The sequence below is a fragment of the Drosophila tropicalis genome, unplaced genomic scaffold (assembly GCF_018151085.1).
Source record: "Drosophila tropicalis isolate 14030-0801.00 unplaced genomic scaffold, ASM1815108v1 contig_867, whole genome shotgun sequence".
NCBI classification, from domain to species: Eukaryota; Metazoa; Arthropoda; class Insecta; order Diptera; family Drosophilidae; genus Drosophila; species Drosophila tropicalis.
Window position 1 is genome coordinate 605,530 of NW_027173362.1, and position 21,375 is coordinate 626,904.

General features: G+C 42.5%; 4 protein-coding genes across 5 annotated transcripts; 2 read left to right on the forward strand and 2 right to left on the reverse strand.

Moving 5' to 3' along the window:
* Positions 1-242: 242 nt before the first annotated feature.
* Gapdh2 (Glyceraldehyde 3 phosphate dehydrogenase 2) lies at positions 243-1,608 on the forward strand. Its single transcript, XM_068298773.1, has 2 exons — positions 243-389; positions 464-1,608. The coding sequence occupies exon 2, from the start codon at positions 488-490 to the stop codon at positions 1,484-1,486; it is 999 nt and encodes a 332-aa protein (XP_068154874.1). The 5' UTR covers positions 243-389; positions 464-487; the 3' UTR covers positions 1,487-1,608.
* Positions 1,609-2,636: 1,028 nt separating this feature from the next.
* On the reverse strand, positions 2,637-3,876 carry Rrp47 (Ribosomal RNA processing 47). The gene is made up of 3 exons (XM_068298776.1): positions 3,750-3,876; positions 3,229-3,560; positions 2,637-3,159 (listed from the first exon to the last, which is right to left on the reverse strand). Exons 2-3 carry the CDS (start codon positions 3,493-3,495, stop codon positions 2,941-2,943), a joined length of 486 nt encoding a protein of 161 aa, XP_068154877.1. The 5' UTR covers positions 3,496-3,560; positions 3,750-3,876; the 3' UTR covers positions 2,637-2,940.
* A 214-nt stretch (positions 3,877-4,090) lies between these two features.
* On the forward strand, positions 4,091-6,935 carry AlkB (alpha-ketoglutarate-dependent dioxygenase AlkB). Of its 2 annotated transcripts, none has more exons than XM_068298774.1 (3): positions 4,091-4,283; positions 5,847-6,382; positions 6,520-6,935. In XM_068298774.1, the coding sequence occupies exons 1-3, from the start codon at positions 4,170-4,172 to the stop codon at positions 6,839-6,841; spliced, it is 972 nt and encodes a 323-aa protein (XP_068154875.1). In that variant the 5' UTR covers positions 4,091-4,169; the 3' UTR covers positions 6,842-6,935. The 2 variants fall into 2 exon arrangements, with proteins under 2 accessions (XP_068154875.1, XP_068154876.1); XM_068298775.1 differs by having other exon boundaries at positions 4,091-4,281; positions 5,851-6,382.
* Positions 6,936-7,384: 449 nt separating this feature from the next.
* Positions 7,385-20,576, reverse strand: tay (tay bridge). The gene is given in 16 exon segments (XM_068298768.1): positions 7,385-9,095; positions 9,097-9,799; positions 9,861-9,966; positions 10,037-10,565; positions 10,679-10,771; positions 10,923-11,329; positions 11,399-11,916; positions 11,986-12,219; positions 12,504-14,275; positions 14,346-14,804; positions 15,682-15,708; positions 15,805-15,846; positions 15,939-16,112; positions 16,340-17,404; positions 17,493-19,553; positions 20,251-20,576. Coding segments are annotated over 15 exon segments (8,250 nt in total). The 5' UTR covers positions 19,050-19,553; positions 20,251-20,576; the 3' UTR covers positions 7,385-8,531.
* Between the last annotated feature and the right edge of the window lie 799 nt (positions 20,577-21,375).

Here is a 21,375-nt window from a genome sequence, read left to right on the forward strand (position 1 = left end):
ATTACAGATAACTCAATAAGACATGGTTATGGAAAAGACATACATATATGTACAAACATTTTCCAAACTCTTTAAAATTCGTATTTTAATTTGTTTACTTTGATGTAAAACTTCATTCGAAAATCTTAAAAACAATTTCGTGTTCATATTGTCCAGCCTAATATGCATGACTCGTTCAAGAAAGCTTTAATAAAACATCGGCAATGTTTGCTGGGTTGTGAGAGCACTGAGAGTAAAAGCTTTGCCGCTCTTACGAAGAGTTTGGTGGGCCCGCTTGACATAAACGTCCTTCATCTGACTTTGAAAAATTTCTCGCCATATTATACCAGAACGAAAGAGCTGAATTTCGCTTACTAAAGGCAGTCGATTCCTTGCGAGCGAACTGAACGGTAGTGACTTTCCAAATTAGCAAATTCTCATTGCAATTTTCTCCAAGATTACTAACCTATTTTTTTTTCTCCAGAAAGTAAAAGTGTAAAAAGTAATCATGTCGAAAATCGGTATTAACGGATTTGGCCGCATCGGTCGCCTGGTACTGCGTGCTGCCATCGACAAGGGAGCCCAAGTCGTTGCCGTCAACGATCCCTTCATCGATGTTAGCTACATGGTCTACCTGTTCAAGTTCGACTCTACCCATGGACGTTTCAAGGGTACCGTTGCCGCTGAGGGTGGTTTCCTGGTTGTCAACGGCCAGAAGATCACCGTTTTCAGCGAGCGCGACCCCGCTAACATCAACTGGGCCAGTGCTGGCGCTGAATACGTTGTGGAATCGACTGGTGTGTTCACCACCACCGAGAAGGCCTCCACTCACTTGAAGGGTGGTGCCAAGAAGGTTGTTATCTCGGCTCCCTCTGCTGATGCTCCCATGTTCGTCTGCGGCGTCAACTTGGATGCCTACAGCCCCGACATGAAGGTCGTCTCCAACGCCTCTTGCACTACAAATTGCTTGGCTCCATTGGCTAAGGTTATCAACGACAACTTCGAGATTGTTGAGGGTCTGATGACCACTGTGCACGCCACCACTGCCACCCAAAAGACCGTCGATGGTCCATCTGGCAAATTGTGGCGTGATGGTCGTGGTGCTGCCCAGAACATCATCCCAGCCTCCACTGGCGCTGCCAAGGCTGTTGGCAAAGTCATTCCGGCTTTGAACGGCAAATTGACCGGCATGGCTTTCCGTGTCCCCACACCAAATGTGTCTGTTGTTGACTTGACTGTCCGCTTGGGTAAGGGCGCTTCCTACGATGAGATTAAGGCCAAGGTTCAGGAGGCTGCCAATGGTCCACTTAAGGGCATTCTCGGCTACACCGATGAGGAAGTCGTCTCCACCGATTTCCTTAGCGACACCCACTCGTCGGTCTTTGACGCCAAGGCTGGCATCTCTCTCAACGACAAGTTCGTCAAACTCATTTCCTGGTATGACAACGAGTTCGGTTACTCCAACCGTGTCATCGATTTGATCAAGTACATGCAGAGCAAGGATTAAGCGGAATCTAATCTGATATTTATTCTACAAATAAATTTGAAATACATACATATAGAAATCCATGCATACACATATGTTTATTGTTATTAAATAAAGTTTCGCTTTGTGTGTAGTTGTCAAAATATTAACTTGTTTTCCTTTCAACCAATTTGTCTAGACAGACTTCTCGGATATACATACATATACATACATACATACATACGATATGCAATGAAACACCCCCCACCATGATACACACTACTGACTTTTCCAGTTGTGACCTTTCTTTCAATTTGAAGGTTACGGGAGCCGGCAATTTTTACAGATGCGTGATATATACATAGATACACACACACACACAGACACGTGTATATCCATATAGATATGTACATATGTATCTATATATGCTTGTACATACATAATATAGAGAAAAGGCAAGGCATTTCACTCAAATAAAATGAACCACAATTAATTATATAATTGAACAAATTCGTCAATATTTTCCACAAAGCAGTAAAATAACAAAGAACAAAGAATAATTTCAAGAAAGAAATGGAAAAATTTCCAGGCCACTTAAACAGTAAAAAAAAAAAAATTATTTTGTTTTATTTTGGCATTTCTTATCTACAATACTTTAGCCGGGTCGGTACACACAATTTGATAAGAATCTTGTTTTAATTTAAAATTAAATTATTTCAAATTGATTTAATTGAATAATAGATGTTCAATTTCATATGGAATGGTTAAAGTCCATATTAAGAAGTTATACAACAACATTCAAAATTTGGAAGCTGTGCATAATTTAGAAAATGTGTAATTAGTACTGGAATCATGAAATAAAATGAACTTGCGCTGACTCAATATTCACATATGTACATATGTACATACGAATGTATGTCCGTATCCATATGCAATTTGTAAGGCATCAGATGAAATCCAACAGATTACTTAACATTATTTGTATGTGTTTACATGTTTACGGAGGCATATGTATGTATACATACAACATTTAATTGTCGGGTTGTTTTCTATATACCCGGTCCAAGTCCGGCTTGCCACACCCTTGTTTTGCACTTCCTCTCCTTAATAAAGGAGGATGTCACCTGAGAGACGACCAGCTGATTCAGTGCGCAGTACTCAAAATTCGACGTCATCGATGTAGACACACATGTAGTGATTTCTGTATGGCTGTATTTGTGTGTATATATACAAATGCTTATCATTAATCATCGACAATAATTTATACACATATACATAAGTAGACTTGTTTTCATATAAGTTGTTTTTCGATCGACATTATCAATGTAATTCTACGTCTGGTATTAGATCCTATATAAATCAAATGGTACATTCATTGCGTAATATGTAAACTTATTATACAAAATGGGCAAACAACATGTTTAGTTTTACATTTGTGTGTCACGATTGTGTTATCTATATGTACAGGCAGGTAGGCAGGCAAATCTGGATGATTGTTATTTGCCGGCAGCTGCAGGAGTCTCTTTTAGGCTGCGTTTGTACTGTTCTTCTGTGACCATAACACCGTCCATATCCACGAAACGTGTGTGCATTCCGGCGGCAATGAAACGTTTCGTAGCCGGCATATCTAGTCGTGGGGCTGCCAGAGATGCATTTATTTCCTTGTCGCGCGCCAACATTTCCTTTGCTCGATTTAGATCGTGGATTATAGGATGCTGCAAGTATTAAAAAAGTCAATTCGTGAACACATGTATATAAGTTCAAATGTTTGTTGTGGCACTCACCTTGGATACATCTGTGCCCTGAAGTTTAAGGTGCATCCAATACAAAGTGCTGTTGGCGTATGTCAAAAAGGTATCCAATTTAATTTGATCATCAAGGCTTAATGTTGGAGAACTTCTTGCTGAAAGGGCACGTTTAATATCAATCTCCAAAGTAGCAAGACTGGCCGCAAAATTGTCGACAACACCTCGAATCTTGGTGTCATCTTTGAGTTTCTCGTCAAGATCGAAGCTAGTACTATGGGGTTTCCTCTGGTTCCCGTTATTCATTTTGAATTTTTTGTTTGGGTACTGGTTGCAACTTAACAGAAACAATAAATTCGAGTTCCTTTTATCTGAAATTGCAGTAAAAAAATAAAATATTAACACACTTCCATGTTTATAGATATCAACACATGTGTTCATATACCAGTAGCCGGTGGATTTAAAAACAACTAAATCAATGCAAAACTGGTTGTTGGAAAATTACCGGCTTAAATGGTTGGTATACCAAAAAGTTCTAAAATATTATTTGAATGCATTACCTTTGAATTAGGCCAATTTTTTATTTACAAATTCAATATTTACTATTTTCGAAATTGGCGAGATTCCGACCAGGGCTACTCAAGACTACTTGCTTCGATAAACGATACCCGATAACTCTGCTCTGAAACGTCGATGACGATAATCAATCGATATTTTCTCCGATAGTGTTGACTAACCGATAGGTTTTGCTCCGATAATGTATATTAACCGATAGGTTTCTCTCCGATAATGTCAATTACGATAACCAATCGATATTTGTTCCGATAACTGAACCTGAACCAGAAAATATTTCGGAACTGGTTTCAGCTCACAGTAAACTCAATGAGTGGCGCCACTGGGAAACTAAGTTGTTATTGTTATTGATGGCAACACTGCTGTCGGCAAGTCGGTAAATAATAAATAATAATAACTTGCTGGAAATGTTCAAATCTTCCTTTAAGCATTACAAAACGAGGTCTGTAGAACCAGATCTAAGTGAAGTCATTGACTTTGATAACTGTGATAAAAATATTGGCGATGCACTCCAGTCTCGTGTGAGTATAATGAACGAAGACCCACCATATGGACTTTCAATATCCGTTCTTGTAGAACTTCTAGGGAAACGTCAATTCGTAAATATACTATTAATACTCTTTCTAGTCAGAATGAATGGGTGGCACAATGTCTTTAAGTCTTTCTACTAAAACATGTATTGAAGACGATTTTCTAAATTGTTCAAATACGCAATGTGGTCGACTTTATTATGTTTTATTATTATATTGTTGCAAAATAGTTTTTACACTGCACACTTTAGTACCCAAATTTTAGGGGTTATTAGAAACTTCACGGCAACTTCATGCTCAGGATCTTCAGTCTCTATATAGTATTCGATTTCTAGAAATTCCAGATTAATGGATCCTCTGATGAACACACATCGAAAAGCAAAATTGACAAAACAGACAAAAAAAAAAGTTGCACTTGGTAAAAAAAAAACTTGTCAGTAAAGTTAGGTGAACAATTTTTACTGAAAAACAAAAGATGATTTTAGAAAAATTGACAAAATGGGACAGAATCAAACGACATGAATACTGATTTCAAAGTTCTTCAGGACCTGGAACGATAAGGTGAGATCGAGAAGTTTGTAATGAAATTGATAGAAAAGCAAGCGAATCCGAAACAATCGTGGAAAAAAATTTTTTATGTCAGATAGACAGAGCTATGAGCTATGAGCAAGGATATTTTAGAAACAACAATTTTTTGTAAGTCCTGTTTAAGGACACAACAAAAACAACTCCTCGTTTCTGAAATATCTTATTGGTTTATTATAGCCATTGGCTAGCTAAACAAATCCTGAAAATAACGAATCCAGAACGATCGGATAAGTCTTTTGTGAAATATCTTGTTGTCCAGTTTAAAAAAAAATTCTCCATAAGTTATGGGTTCGATTTACCAAAAATGAAAACAATTTGTTAAATGAATAAACAAATAACAAATTATTTTAGACACCTGCAAAGAGCGAACACCTCGCATAGACGACAATTTTGTCGCTCTTAAGAGTGTTTTACACTATGAGTATTTGTTGTACATGTTTGGTACAGTCTACAGTATCAGGTGCGCAACATCAACATCAATATAAAAATATGAAAGAAGCTAACTTTAACTGCGCCGGGACTCTTATATCCTCCCAAATCGAGCCATTTTAAATCCTGCAATTCCTTCAATAAGTTCCATGTCTCAAATATTATTCTATTAAGTAAGCATCCGATCCGTCCAACTTTTGAACATTAGCTATCTCTGGTAATCAAATAGGTAGGCCATAATCATGGGGCATCACAAGGGTCCTTACCATGTCTATGTCGGATTCCCGTCTTGACAACGGGCGATTTAACCTAAGCCACGGACAGGTATATCGACTCGACTTTGTATATTGATATAAAAATACTTTGTGGGATCGAAAGGGCGTAAAGAGGGCTGCAGCAGGACAAATACTCCAAATTATTTTGCATGCATGTAAGGAGGGAAGGTGAAGAGAGGTGCTCGTTTTATAATCATAATGCAAACAAAGTTAAAACTTGTCCACTTAAGCTTGGCTAACTGATTTTTTCTGTGTTTGCAAGTTAGAGCTGCCTGTGACCATTGGCGATAGTACAATTTCGCCGCCTCCTTTCCTGCAACCTTTGACCAAATGGCGATGTTATGATCTTGCCAAACACTCTGGCCTAATGGTTATACGCAATCCGTTCACAAATCTTGGCCAGCGATATTGGATTGCCCGCTGCCTGCGGGACTATCCATGTGCCCCAAATATTGTCAACCTGAATGAAGATCTGTTTCTGCCAGCAGCCAGAGCAAACTGGTGGAGTGAGTTGCAATCCTGCCCTGATACCCAAAGAGCTCACCGACTGAAGGTTGCAATGCGATGGACAACATTGGGCTATCATCACAATTGGAATACCAAAGTCTACGACGAGGAAATGCATTCGCCCTTTCCACAAGACCTGAGCAAAATGTGTGAATTCTTTGCCACCGTCTTGGGTCATTCCAACTATGCTTCTCAAGCAGCCATCGTTAATTATTATCCAATTGGCAGCACCCTATCTGGCCACACAGATCATTCCGAGCCCAATCAAACGGCTCCATTGTTCTCCTTTAGGTATGTCTATGTCTCAAAAAGAAACAGTTCCAAAAAAAGTCCACCTTGACTGCCCCATATATAAATACAGTCTTATGTTGATGAACTTTTAAGTATTCAAAAGTAAAATACCAAAATTATATCTTTCTTAATTTCAGTTTCGGACAGTCTTGTATTTTTCTGATTGGTGGAAGGACTCTGGATGAAAAGCCAACTGCATTGTATCTAAGGAGCGGAGATGTACTTATCATGTCAAACGAATCCCGACTATGCTATCACGCAGTACCAAGAGTTATGAAAGCGTCAGAAGAACCTTGGAGTTCCATTGATGACAACACCGACGATCTTGCTAACCATTCAGATAACTTGGCGTTAGACATTGATTTGTATAGACGAGTTAACGATAAAGACTTCTGGTTACCATTTGGCAACTATGTAAAAGATTCACGCATCAATATGAATGTACGTCAGGTGTTATGATAAAGCCAAAAGCACTACCACCATCATTAGCTCTGAAATCTATTAATGTACATATTTGTTGTTGTTAGTAAATACTTTCATTGTAAATGAAAAATTCATTGTTATGACTTGTGATGGAGTCCAGTTTGCGGGAATTGATACATTGTTATAGGGTGAAAGCTTTTCCGACTCCATAAAGGTAATACAGGTCAACAACCGAGTCGGTCCGACTGTATGAACAACCAACTCTCGGAGATTATAAAAGCTACAGTTACCAAATTTAGTAAGTGGTTAGAGTTTATTTGGCAACGCCTCCTTCAGCCCACGTAATTTGAAGAAATCTAATTTTATCAAAATCGGACTGAAATAAGCCAAGTTATACGTACGTATGTAAACGTTTTCTCTCTAGGTGGGCCATAAGGAAGGAGTTGGCCGGTGGCGGCGCCAAGGTACTCTTGTGCTTGTAAGAGTGATCGAGTTAGTGAGATTTGCTTGTTAGGCGGCATGTAGACAGAGACGACTTGCTTCACTTGTGGGCAATGCCATGAGTAATTAAAACAACTGTTTATATATATATTTTTTAGTTATTAGCAATGATTCTATTATCGTTTTCCCACTTCTTTTTGTGTTTTGTTTTTGTTTTTTACATCAACGGCATACATGAAAATAGGTCTTAATCAAAACACACAATGCACGATTGGAATGAAGTTGTATACGTAAATGTACATACATCTATGTATATATTTATCTCTGTATGCTCTGTATGTATGTATGTATGTATATTGCTGCGTCGTGCACTGCGGATTGGTTTCCACCAGCTGTATGTTGATGGCATACACATAGTATATGAGTTTTTTTTTGTTTTGTTTTTGCGTATGCATATGCATATGCATATATATATATACATATAGGTATATATACATGTATATATATATATATATATATATCTATATGTATATTATGTATATATGTACAATCTAATTATAGTTATTTCATAGACATGTCTTCTTCATTCTCAATTTTTGTTTTTCACATTATACAAATAATACAAATGCACTAAAATTATATATTGGAACCTAAAGGCCTAGTTAATACTAATAAGTATTATTTATTATAAATAAGTAAAGTTCGTACATATGTATGTGCTGTGTTGTGTATTGCCCCAGCGGCCAGACGTAAGAGGGAAGCAGCCAAATCGCCAAAATGTGCGGCTCAGTGCATATGGTCGATCGCTTAGAAAGTCTCCAAAATGGTGAAGCGTTTTGGTGGAAGTTGTTTCTCCATATCGGGGACAACTAACTGACTAACGATTGTAACTATAACTTTATACATTCGTTATGTTACTTGTTTCGTTTCCTTTTAACCATACTTGTCGTTTTTTGTTTGTTTTTCTTTTTTAAATACATAAGATACTTTATCCTTGTTACATTACAAATAAATTATTAATTATTTCATTTATGTATAAGTTTTTAGTTTACAAAAGCGTTACGCTTACTTCCTTGGTGTTCTCTCAGGCTTGGGATGTGCTAGGGAGAGGTAGGACACAGGATAGGGGGTACTTTGTGTGTGTGTGAGTGTTTGTGTATAATTCTAATGACATGTGGGTTGGGAAAGGGAAGGGTGGGGGGGACAGGGGGATGGACGTGCTCGAAATTTTAGAAATTTCTTTGCCTTATTTCCTATTTATAGTATTGCTGTATAGATTGGCCTATCATCGACTTGGTGCCACAGATGATGCTGGTGAGATTCCCATAACGCCGCCAGGTCCAGTGCTTAGACCAACACCGGGACCTGGGCCGCTCACCACCATGCCCATGGCATGGTCTTGCTCTTTTTTGGTGGTTATTGATGAATGATTCAAGGGATCGACAGCTATCATGTGTTGGACAGGCATGCCAGTTGTTGGTTGCGGCGGTCCCGGAACTTTACCAACAACTATGCCAGTGGACATTTGCTGCTGTTGTTGCTGCTGCTGCTGCTGGGGTGTCTGCGGTCCCGAGGTGACAACACCAACGCCCGGTGTGGGTTGCATTCGATGATGCGGAGGCGGGGGGCCTAACGTGCCCACTGAAGGTGGCGGAATGGGGCTTGGTTCTTTGCCACGAAGATGCGCGGCAGACTGCGCTGCATAAATGCTCATCGCCTTTTGGCGCTCCTCATGTTCGTGCCGAAAAGCGGCTTCCATGATGGGGTTAAAACGCAGGAGGGGAGCATAATAATCGCGATGATCCATGCCCCAACCCGGCGGACCAGGTGGAGGATAATGAGTGAGGGGGACCACCAACACTCAATGTAGGAGCCATCATTGTGCGGGAGAGATGAGTAGGCGGCGGTGGTAGACACTGTCGTCCGGCCGCCATAAAGTTAGCATGATGATGATGGGCCGCTGCAGCTGCTGCACTGGCCTGAGCAGCCGCCAACGAAGATGGATGATATCGAGGATCTCCGACAGCTGCTGCCGCAGCCGATGCACGCATCATCATAACATCCTGTTCTTCCTTTGTGCGTGGATGTTCCTCCTTGATCCGTATTTCCGCATTCATCTCAACGACACTGCGATGTGGAGATCGATCCCGTACAGGCGCTGCAGCAGCAGCCACTGCGGCTGCCTGGGCTGCGGCCTGTTTGTTACTCTCGTTTATGCGTTGCTGCTGCAGCATTCGCTCACGCTCCAATTCCCGGCGCTCCAGTTCTCGGCGTTCACGCTCCTTGCGATCTCGTTCACGTTCCCGTTCTCGCTCGCGTTCCTGTTGTTCCCTTTTCAGCTTCTCTTCTTTCTCCTTCCGTTCGCGCTCCTCTCGCTCACGCCTTTGCCGGTCACGTTCACGCTGCTCACGTTCACGCAATTCCCGTTCTCGTTCCCGTTCCTCTGCTTCACGGCGCGCATTGTCCAGTGCCGGATCCGTTTTAATAGGCCAACTATTAGAAGCAGAAGCAGATGCTGGATGGTAAGCCACAGTGCGTTGCATGGCGCTGGTTCTAGAATGGGGTAGATCGTTATTGTTATACTTGTTGAACGCATTTTATCCATTTTACATACCTCCACGCATCCAGAGGTCCGGCTAATGATATTTCACGCCCAAAATGTGTTAGCCCAGTGAAACCGAATGGTGTCACATAACGACCATATGGCGCTACAGACGTGCCTGTTTATAAGGAAAGAGAATTTTAATTTATATAAAAAAAAAATGGGGGAATGCGTTAGAGAGAACTGACCAATATGACTAGGTGGTGCTCCAATGAAGCTAGCAGCCAATGGAGAAGCTTCAAATGGAGAACGTCCTGGTAATGTATTGGCAAACACTGCCGCCGGTGGCATTTCACCAGGACGATGCATAAGATGCGGGGAACTAGTGCTGAGAGCCAACGTTGGAGACGCTTTAATGCCAATTGGAGGTGTCGGGCCGCTTGGCACGGCAACACCAGGAGCACCAGCTCCTTGTACTGGTACTCCTCCTCCTACACCTACTCCAGCTCCACCAGGCACAGATGGCGTACCAACGTTACTCACAGGCGTATTGGCGCCGCTGCCACTCCCACTTGCTGCACTGGCGCCGCTTCCAATATTGCCTGGATTTATGGGCACATTGGGTGTAATAGGATTACCACCGCTCACAGAACTATTGCCAAAACTGGAGCTTCCTGGCATTGGGCATCCCGCTGCTTTGTCCGAGTTTTGCTTATTCTGATGGTAATAAATTTCCCACGCAATGCGAACATGCATAGCATTCCAACGGCCAGATTTCTGTTGTGGAAAGAGGAGAGAGAGAGAGAGAGAGAGAGAGCGGAAAGAACGCCTTTTGTTTAGTATCTCCCAAAATGAAGGATGCATTGGTTATGAAAGCGATATAAACATACCATTAAGCTGGACTGTGAGGATTTGGATGGGTCAATGGTTGATGTTGTGGGAATATTATTGGAATGGGGCGTTGATATAATCGACTGAGTGTTCTGCGTATATACATAAATATGAGATTTGTATGATGTGGTGATTATTTTAGTTGGTTTCTTTGTTTAAAGGTTGATGATACAATGAGAAAGTATAGCAGAGTTAAGTATTCTTAAAGTCATGCAAATAACTTCCATATGACTTGATAATTACCTTGGGAGCGAATGAGGTTAAATGATTGGGAGGCATGAAGGGAGTTGGTCCACCGAGGCCGGCATGAAGAAGTCCTGCTGAACTGTAGCCAGTGTAACCAGGAGGCAATCCAATGCCAGTGCGATAGAACTGTGGATCGACGGCGGAGATTTTCGAAATATCCTTAAATAATGGTGGCGGAAAGATTTGCGCTGGGGTTGGCGGTGCTGCTGGCAAAGCTGGCGTTGGAGCAGGTGCCATCGAGGTGCCTGGCAATAATTGCTGATGTTGATGTAAATGCGTGTGCTGATGTTGGTGCAACTCCTGCCGCATATATGTGGAAGACGGAGGAGTTGGTGGCACAGCCAAACCAGAGCGATCCAAGAACCGGCTGTCCAATTCGCGCCGCAGCAAATCAGCTTGATCATCTGAAAGAAGATATATATACACATAAGCATGAGGTTTTGAAGGTTCACAATATCCGGGGCGTAACATACTTTTGCTTGGCTGAAAGAGAGATTCTGCAGAAAACGGATGTGGGGTGGGTGTCATGGTATTTGAAGCTGTTGTGACCGTCGATGGCATCGCTCCTACTGTGCTCGACGACGACGAGGGAGTAGTCGTAGTGGCTGCCGTTGTCGTCGTTATACTGGGAGGAGCGTGTGACACCATGGGCATGTGTTGTGACACCATGGCGCTATTAGGCGTAGCTGCTGTTTGGTTATTGTTGGCGGCTGGCGACAACGATGGCGGGGGCAGAGGCGCAGTGAAATACGATGGCTGATAGGTTGACACAGGCATTTGATTATTGCTAGGAGGAGCACCAGGCATATGTACATTCACATGCGGCGAAATGGCATTTCCAGCTGTTCTGGGACCAACACCAGATCCTCCTCCTGCTGTCCCAACAACATTTATTGGCGGCGGGGGAGTTGGGCGTGCATTGCCACTAGACACCACAACCATGGATGGCGTTGAAGTCGTCACCTGCGCTGGCAAACTCGTTGCGGTAGAGCTACAAGTGAAGTACATTGTGTTATTAGTACTGTTGCTTTCATATAATTTCTCATCATTGCGATCATACTTTAGCCAGAGGCCCGTCTTTGGTGGATATGGTGTAAGCCCCGATCCTGCTGCCGTTGCCAACACCGTGTGCTGCGAGTTCGATGGTAAAGTTGATGCTGATGTGGCTGAAACACCGCCACCATAGGGACCCGGAACTAGGCCGCAAAATGGAGGACCCAAATTAATGGCCGGCTGCACACCAGAAATGGAAGATGACGATGACGCCGCCATGTTTGAACGCACAGTTGTAATGCTGGAAAATAAAAGAAAAACAAAAACAAATTTCAAAAATTAGCAAAGTGAGTGTAAAACCTGTTTAGATCTTATATCTCTTATTTACAGTAGGAAACCTTGAACTATATCTCATTTTTATTATGACAACTGTGGACAGTAACTAAACTGACTTACTATCTCCCCCCTCCCCACCCCTTAACAACGATCACTGGATAGACAAAAAAATTGGTTGAAACTATTTGACATTCTCTTTATAGATAGCAAAAAGCGAACGATCTTATGTATGTATGTTTATATATTCACCTGTAACTGTTATCCCGATCTTTAATGTTGGTGTTGCTTTCACTTTTCGGGGAAATGACTTTTTGGATCACAGATGTGGAAGATGTTGATGATGATGATGTCAATGCCGACGCTGATGCCGACATTGATGACGGAGAGGCTGTCACTGCTGTCGTTAGACTTTGAACGGTGAGAACCGAGGAGGCGGATGATGAGGACGAGCTAAAATTGCCTCCTGCAACTGAAGCGGCGGCAGATGTATTGACGCCCCGCAAATGGGGCTGATGCTGTGATGGTATTGGCGTCGCGAATTGCGGATGTGTGGTCAACAAATGCGCCGGACCGTGTGATAAGTGCCCAGTCGCCGATTGTAACGGAAGCTGGACATTATTTGGTGGCGGAGGTTGAAGCGATTGAGATGTTATTGCTGCCATCGAGGTTATGGCATGAGGAGTTGGTCCCGAAGCCCCCGTCGCCGAAGATGGCACCGAAGTCCCAACACCAAAGGGACCCGCTGCATAGACGGGCATGTGATGCGAGTGAGATTGAGAATGCGGGTGGTTTAACGAATGAGTCGAATTCAAGGGGAGCATTGTCGTTGCAGCAGTCGCCGCCACCACGGTTGTGACATTCTGTGCTGAAGGAGCACTGCTTGCACTAATGACACTTCCCCCGCCGGGTAATGGTGTAATCGGTCGCATTCCTGCCGGCACTGAGGCTAGGCCTGCACCTGGTTGGACACTATTGCTAATGTTTGGTGGTGGTGCCTTAATAGACACTGCCGACGCTGGCGACTCTCTGCTACTACGTGCCACGTCCGCGCTTCGGTGTGGCGATGAGGCTGTGGTGGGCGATGCAACTGATAACACTGGTGGCAAGTACGGCCCATGTGTTAGGCTGCCATACGGCGTGTAGAGCGGGTAATTTGGATAAGGTGCACGGTAGGGCGCTGCCTGAATGAGCATCGGCAGATTGGCAGCCACATGAGACATGGGAGGAGGTGGTGCACCAGGAAAAAGCAATGGCGGACCAGCACCACCACTTGCACTGCCGCCAAAGGCCACTTTACCTAGGCCTGCAACAGCAGCTCCAGCTGCGCTAACAGGCGACGGCACTACCGAGTTAGGCATTGTGGTAATAGCCGACATTGTCGTTGACACAGGCACCGGAACAGGCACGGGCACAGGCACCATTTTATTGGTTGTGTGAGGCGAAATGCGGGATAGCGCACTGTTAACTCCTGACGTTGATGTTGTCCCACTGACAGATGGAAAACCACCAAGGAAGCCATTGACAATTTGAGTATTTGGTGGCATCGAGAGGACATTGGTGTTCTTTAGCATATCCATGTTAGCTGGTGTTGGCGGCGTTGATGAAGAGGACGACGACGACGGTGCCCCTGTAATGGTAGAGGCGGGATTCCGACTTGTTGCATTTTCATTGGGTTTTAAGCTCGAATTCGCGAGCAAAACACCAGCCGTTGATGGCGGACCGATTAAACCGGCAGTGGGTGCTGGAATGCGGGTGCCAAATGTATTTCCCAATAACGATGCTGCCGCCACAGTGACGGGTGCCATTTGTGCTCCCAACATCAAGGGATTCGGTGGGCGTTGTCCCGCCGCTGCTAGTCCCTGTGGCGTTGGCATTTTACTGCTAAACATAATCGATTGATCGCTGGCAGCTGACGGCAGTCCAAGTCCGCCGCATGGCGTTGATATTGCCGGAGTTGAGACTGTGGTTGGTGTCTTCGTTGTTACATTCGCTTCGACACTAACAGGAACGATGCCAGGAAGCTGCATAGGAGAGAATACAGAGTTGTTACATTGTGTAGATTTGTAAGCACGTAAGACTAATTGAACATACCCCAACATGTCCGGGAGACGGAGCAGTTGTTACTCCTAGCATAGGATGTGGCATTGTCTTCTCTGTAGCAGATTTTTGGACCATGGGACCTTGACTATTGCTCCCATCAATAGTGGCAACAATTGGCGGAGCTCCAGGGGCTCCTCCAGTTGAATGTTGTTGCTCGCCATTTTCGTTTGTTGTTATTAAAGGTGAAGACGCTGACGAAGACTCAACTGCGGATGATCCCACATCAGAGGCAGTGTTTAATGAAGATAACGCTATATCACTCCCACTACTATGATTCCCGACTCCCGTTGGGCCAATGGGCTGCAAATGAAGAAACTCTGACGATTTGCGTGCACTTGTTGTTGTTGTTGTCGTCTGCTGCTGCTGCTGGCCCTGCTGACTTGGTGAGGTATTCGGCATATGCGACTGAGTTGATGGAAAAACCATAGCTCCCACCAAGCTCTCGGAATTCTATGGACAAAGGAAAAACACAACATACAAACGGTTAGTCCAAGTTTACTTTGTATATTTACATATGTATAATCCAATGCTACTCTAAGCTTGGCAACTCCAATTTCTGGTCTCGTCTAAGCAAAAATGCACAAAATTCAAATCGAGTTACTTCTCTCCTAGTTTCGATTTCTCTTTTTCATGAGTAAGTTGATCTCCTGAGTATTTATGTCTATCGCTTACTCCAATATCTTCCCACTTTAAAAAAAAAAAAGACTTCTTTATATGATCTTTTCCAAGATTAAGTAACTCAAACTCCGATATGGCAAAAGGTATCACATGGCATATAAACAAAGTTATAGTACTTTCCTTTGTCTTGATTAAAGATATCTTTCGCCAAATTTATATTTGGTTTTTATTTCTTTTTAAACAAAAGCCATTCACACTTGTTAAGAACTCCTCTTTCATTTTAGTTTTGTCCAACATGGGAGAGCGACATTTGTTTACTACTAGCTCGTTTCAAAGTACAATAATTAAATACTTAATAACTATAAGGAAAACCATCAGAAACGATTTTGCTAGAGATAACATTAATTGAAATGGGATAGCATTATGATCGAAATTTATTTTACTTAATGAAAGATAAAGTTTTGTCTAGACTCAAAGTAGACGAAAAGTATAAGGTTTTGGAAAATTTACGAAAAAAAGTTAACAGAATTAACTAGTTTCGAAGCTGTACATTTGTCTGAACAATTTCAACACGACTTTTGGTTCACCAATCGACTGAGTTAACAAATTCGAAATAATATGATAATTGACTATTACTAGGACTTGTTAGCTCTATGATAAACAAAAATCAATCTACAGTGGAGTCCTAAGAATAAACAAATAGACTCACCTTGTTCTCCACATTGCCACTATCACACTGTGAAAAAATGGAAGAAATAACGAATATGAGAGAAAAATTTATATAAATAAATGATCCAACATTTAAATAATAATTTGGTTGATTGATACATACGATATGAGTTCCTTTGCCATTGCTGTTGCAATGATTTGAAGCCTATTTATAGAGAGAAAGAGAGAGAGAGAGAGAGGGAAAGGAATAAGTTATAACAATTTATTTGTTAACATTAAAGCACTTCTAATACTCACTTCAATAAAACGTTCCGTATGATCATGATCATTCTTAAGCATATTATTGGTGGCACCAACGACCTGCGCTGAACCATTAGGCAAGTCTGGAATGCCCAGCGTCGGATGTACTGCAATTGCAGTGGCGGGCGAATTGCTACTTATAGCACCTTCATTGTTATCCATAACAATTGTCTATAATATTAATTAATAATAATAAACAAATTAATTGAGAATAAACAATAATAAGGCAGTCTGAACAAAAAAATGGCACATAAATTACATCTCCCTTTCATCCAACTTTCATTATCTTGTCCAAGACGACAAAACAAACTGTCGTTGGGCAAGATTACAACTTAAAACTGTATATGTGATTGGGAGGATGTGTGAACTTATTTGGAGGGATTTAAAATGTTTCTTACTTTGCAACTTTGGGACGATGGTGATGATGATGACGAGAGTTGTGCGGCTCCTAGATGATTGCTCTTTGAAGTTGCTCCTATGCCGATGCCGGATCCTGTTGTTGTTGCGGCGGCGGCGTCATTTGATTTAGTGCCCTTGACAGTCATATTATATTCAGTGCTGCTGTTGCTGCTCACGTCACCCGACGCGGTATTTGGTTGATTAGCATTACAATTACTGGTGGGATTATTGTGCTGATTGCTGCTTGCCACATCATTAGAATTGGCATTGCCACTGCCACTGCCATTGCCATTGCTGGCAGAGATGTTATTGCCGCCATTGTTGCTACTGGTGCTGCTGCTGGTGCCAACGGCCAGCGTTGGCCGACTAATATCCAACATATGCGCATCATTGCCATTGGTCTCCATTTCCATGAGTGCAGCGGCGCCACTACCACCAACACCACCGGCAGTGGGGCCAACTGCTGTTGGCCCGCCGCCATTAGTGACTGCCGCTTTATCCGCGGCATGCTTGGATTTGTTCACATGATTCATATTCATCACATGTTGTTGCTGCTGTTGCTGCTGCTGTTGACTATTACAACTATTACTAATTTGATTTTGATTTGCATTGCTACTGCTCATCAGCTGATCCTGCTGCTGCTGTTGATATTGAGACCGCCAATGTGCCACTGGTTCTGTTGCATGAGTATCGGTGGTACTGGCGGCCGATGGCAACATGTAAACTGACGTCCCGACACCGCTATTGTTGTTTGATGTGCTAGTGTTGTTGTTGTTATTGTTACTATTGGCACTAATTGCTACACCGCCGCCGTTATTACCACCTCCACCAACACCACCAACAACAAGGGGTCCGCCAACGGTACGATGATGCAGTTGCTCCTTTAAATTATTATTATTGCCCACCACTGATAAAGCGGATAGATTAGAGCCGCGCAATGGATGCGGTTGGCCTGTATCAATGATCTTTGGCATTTTCATTTCCTCTATGCTATAAGTGCAGGTCAGCTCCTCGAGCGCTGAAAGTCGCTTCTCCTTGCGCTTCTGGCCCAATTTAATGGCAAACTGTTTGTTTTGGGAACGGATAGAAAACAAAATAAATAATGAGTTTGTTTGTTTAAACTGTCGGTCTGTCTATCAGTTTGATGCTTACCTCAAGATCTTCATAGGTTTTAAATTCCAATATGGCAAATCCGTCTATTATCTCCTCTTCGAGTACGGGAGAACGAGGCAATTTTCGCCGTACCGGAGGTGGCGGACGGGGCGGCGGTTTATCACGCGGAAGCAACAGTGTTGACGACGACGATGTCGACAATAGATCCTCGTCCAGTGACTCGCCTTCGCTGTCGCTAGGCGTGGCCATTAGACCGGAGTTGCATTCAGGGGAATGTGGAGGATTTAACAGCAATGAGGCAATGCTATCCGTGGGTGGAAGCAGATTGTTATTGCTCCCATTGCTGCTGCTGGTGAAGTTGCCATTCGAGTTGTTGCTATCCTCGCCCATGCTGCCAGCGCTATTGATGTGATGATATAAGATACCGTTGCCTGGACCTGCCCCTGGTCCTCCTGGTCCACTGCCCATTAGTACAGATGGCGCTGCACCGCCGCCAACTCCTCCAGTGGCTCCCATGACACTGTTTTGTCCTCCAGCTACTCCTGTTCCCATGCTGACCGCCGAATGCATGGGCACACCAGCACCACCAGTAGCGCTACCTGCTCCACCGGCAATGAACGTGGCGTTTAAATTACTGGAGGAGTTGCATCGATTATCCCGCTCCGCTTGCAAACGTTGGGCACGTTCACGTCGGCGTTTCTGTTGACGCTGCTGTTTGGCGTTTAAGCTTAATTGAGCACTGGATATGCCATTGTTATGGCCATTTGTGGTGACGCCGACATTTGCTAGTCCCCCTGCTGTTCCCGCTCCTGTCATAGATCCATGAACAATTGCATGCGATCCAGACATCAAGGACGCTCCTGATGATGACATGCTGGTATCCATCCCGATCCCAGATGTGGCAGCAGCAGCTGCTGCTGCGGCGGCGGCAACAATTGACAGCTCCGTATCAGAGTCAAAGTCACTAGCGCTGGGGCCCAGAGACACTGAAGTAGCTGCAGACATTGATGCTGGGCAGGTTGATGCGGCGGCAGAGGAAGCTGTAACTGACCCAGACGGGCAGCGATCTACCGCCGGTCCGATACTTGGAGTCACTCCACCTCCTCCTTCTACAGTTGGTGTTCCCATTTCTATGGAAACTATTAATGGTGGCGGCGGAGGGGGTGTGGATGCGGTCAATGCCCCGGATCCAAGTTGTTGATCAACTGAATCCGGGCTACCAGCACCAGGACACGCAGCTTGTGTCGTTATGCCGGCAACTGTTGCCATAGGTGGCGGTAAATTGATGGCCAGAGATGCAGATGTATTGGTTGCGTTTACCTCTCCACCACCTCCACTCCCACTACCTACAACCGTATCCGTCCCAAAAGTGGTCGCCTCATGTTTCTGATCCTGCAATCCGCCCCTCGGCGTGAGAGCTCCGCCAGAAATAGCTGCTGGACCACTTGACTCTTGGAGTTGATGAGAAGGATCCTGAGCCGAGCCGCCGACACCTATAACGGATGTCTTCATTTCCGGCGATACATTGGAGCTGTTGTTCGGGGTTGCGGCGGCGGTGTTGGTGTTGGTGGTGATGGGGTCGGTATCCATGTCCATGACGCATAGGATTGCACAATGTGACAACAGTTTCAACAATGCTCCGCTTCCACCTGAACAAAAACTAACGAGATCCGTGCAATGCGTTCCCCATCGACTGCTGCGGATGTGGTCCTTCTGATTCCAGATCCTCTGTGTGTAAGATTACACCAAGCGCGCAGCCATTCAAACTAGCCGTAACTATCTCACGTGCTATCCCCCGTCCTGCAGGTGGTAAGTGGTCCGAGTCCTTCTCGCACTCGTCCTTTTTGTGCAAAAATCGATGCAGGGCTCCCGCTGTTGTTTTTGCTGCTGCTTCTATTGCTGCTGCTGCTGCTGGTGGATGTGGATTACTCTCTCTGCTCTCTGCTGCTCTGGTCTGTGGTCTCTTCTCTTCTTCTCTTCTCCGCGATAGTCGAAAAACTTCACAGCTTTTACATTTTTTGCTTTTGCACGTTGTTCGTTCATTCGGTTCGTTCTTGTTTCAATTTTTCAATCAATCGGAATTCATTTATTTACTTCTGACTACATAGAAAATTGGTAAAAAAAAAAAAAAAATACGATTTGTTAATTGTTTTCTTTTTTGGAATTTATGCATTTCAGATTCGGTTAGAAATTTTATAAATTACAATTATATATTTATTATATTCATTTTCCATTATTATCTTTTGCATATGTATGTATGTACGTATATAAATACAAACATATCCTATGTATATATACATGCATATGTACGTATGTACACATACACACTCACGCTCACTCGACAGGCACACGAACACACATATATATCTATATACTTATGTATATATTTTTCATTATGAATTGAACTGTTTGACGTTTGAGCCCTTTTTACACTCTTTTCTTTAAGTACATACATATGTAAGTACGCTCGTGGGTATGTACACACATACTTATGTATGTATATATTTGTTTTAGCATTCAACACGAACTAAACAAAACACAAACACAGAAGAAAAAGAATAAAACGGAAAAACAATACAAAAATACAAATAAAAAAAACAATACAACACAAAATTAATTTTACACTGCATTTTGCGATTTGCTTTTAAATAAAATTCTCTTGTTTGATTTTATACATTCTCAATATTTTGCACTTATTCGTTGTTCTTCTTTGGTATGCTCTTCTCTATGCACGTACGTACGTACACACACACACATACACATACACACACGCGCACACACTCTCATACATACATACGTGTGTGTGTAGGTACGGCCGATTTTTTTCTTTTATTTTTCTCTATGCTGACGATGTTCGTCGCAGTCGCAGTCGCAGTAACAGTTTTGATTCTCGGGTTTTTGTCGGCCTTTTCTTGAAACTTTTTGGCGGTTTTTTAATTATTTTTGTTTTTGGCTGTTTTTTTCTAGGCTTATTGAGCCTGATTTTCTTTTTACTTTCAACATTGCATTATATTCCTCTTTTAAACAGAGTATTATTTGTTCTCTTTTGATCAGAGCATCGCTTTTTGGTTAACAGTTCACATAGCTATTTTTCCAGCCTGTTAAAAGCAAGTTCTGCTAGCTCTTTTTGCTGTAAATTAACAGCACGGACCAGACTGAGTTTGTCTGTTTGTGTGAAACATATACAATTATACTTTTAGATATCTCACTTATTTAACGGCACACTTAGCACAAATACTTGAAATTCAACATCAAAATCCATCTTATTGATATAACGTTGTCATTATGTTTATTATGTTTGATGTTTTGCATAAAAAAACAATTATTGTGCCCCGTAAAGTTTTTTAACCACAAAGAACGAACATACAGTGCGTTAGCGATGGCCGATTTTTACGTTTCTGTGTATGTGACCTCCTTATCTACAGAATGTGTAAAATAAAAGTACTCGATTAACGATACCAGCCTTGATATGAAAATTGTAAAGTATTCTTTTTATTCTCCCTTTATTTTTGTTACCTGTGGAGTCAAATCCTTATAAGATCCCTGTAAGAAAACCAAAAAACCTTAAGGACATCGACTGCGTAAATTTGTATTGAATTTTATAGAAAAGATAATTGAATACAACAATGTATGTAAAAATAAATATTTCTTATTGTTTTCACGAAAACTCCTATTTAAACAATATATTAGCTAATGTAGTTACTCTTATTGAGACCTCTCTTATTTATATTTATTTTCAAAGCTACATACACATATCCACGGCAAATATCTATGGAACTTATATACATGTAACAATTTTTACTCCTAATTTTTTTTTCAAGAAGCGTTTGCCATTGAAAGTCTTAGATAATATTAAAAAGATTATTTGAAATCGTAATTTTGTTGGGGGTTTCAAGTTTAAAAAAAAAAAACAGTATTTAAA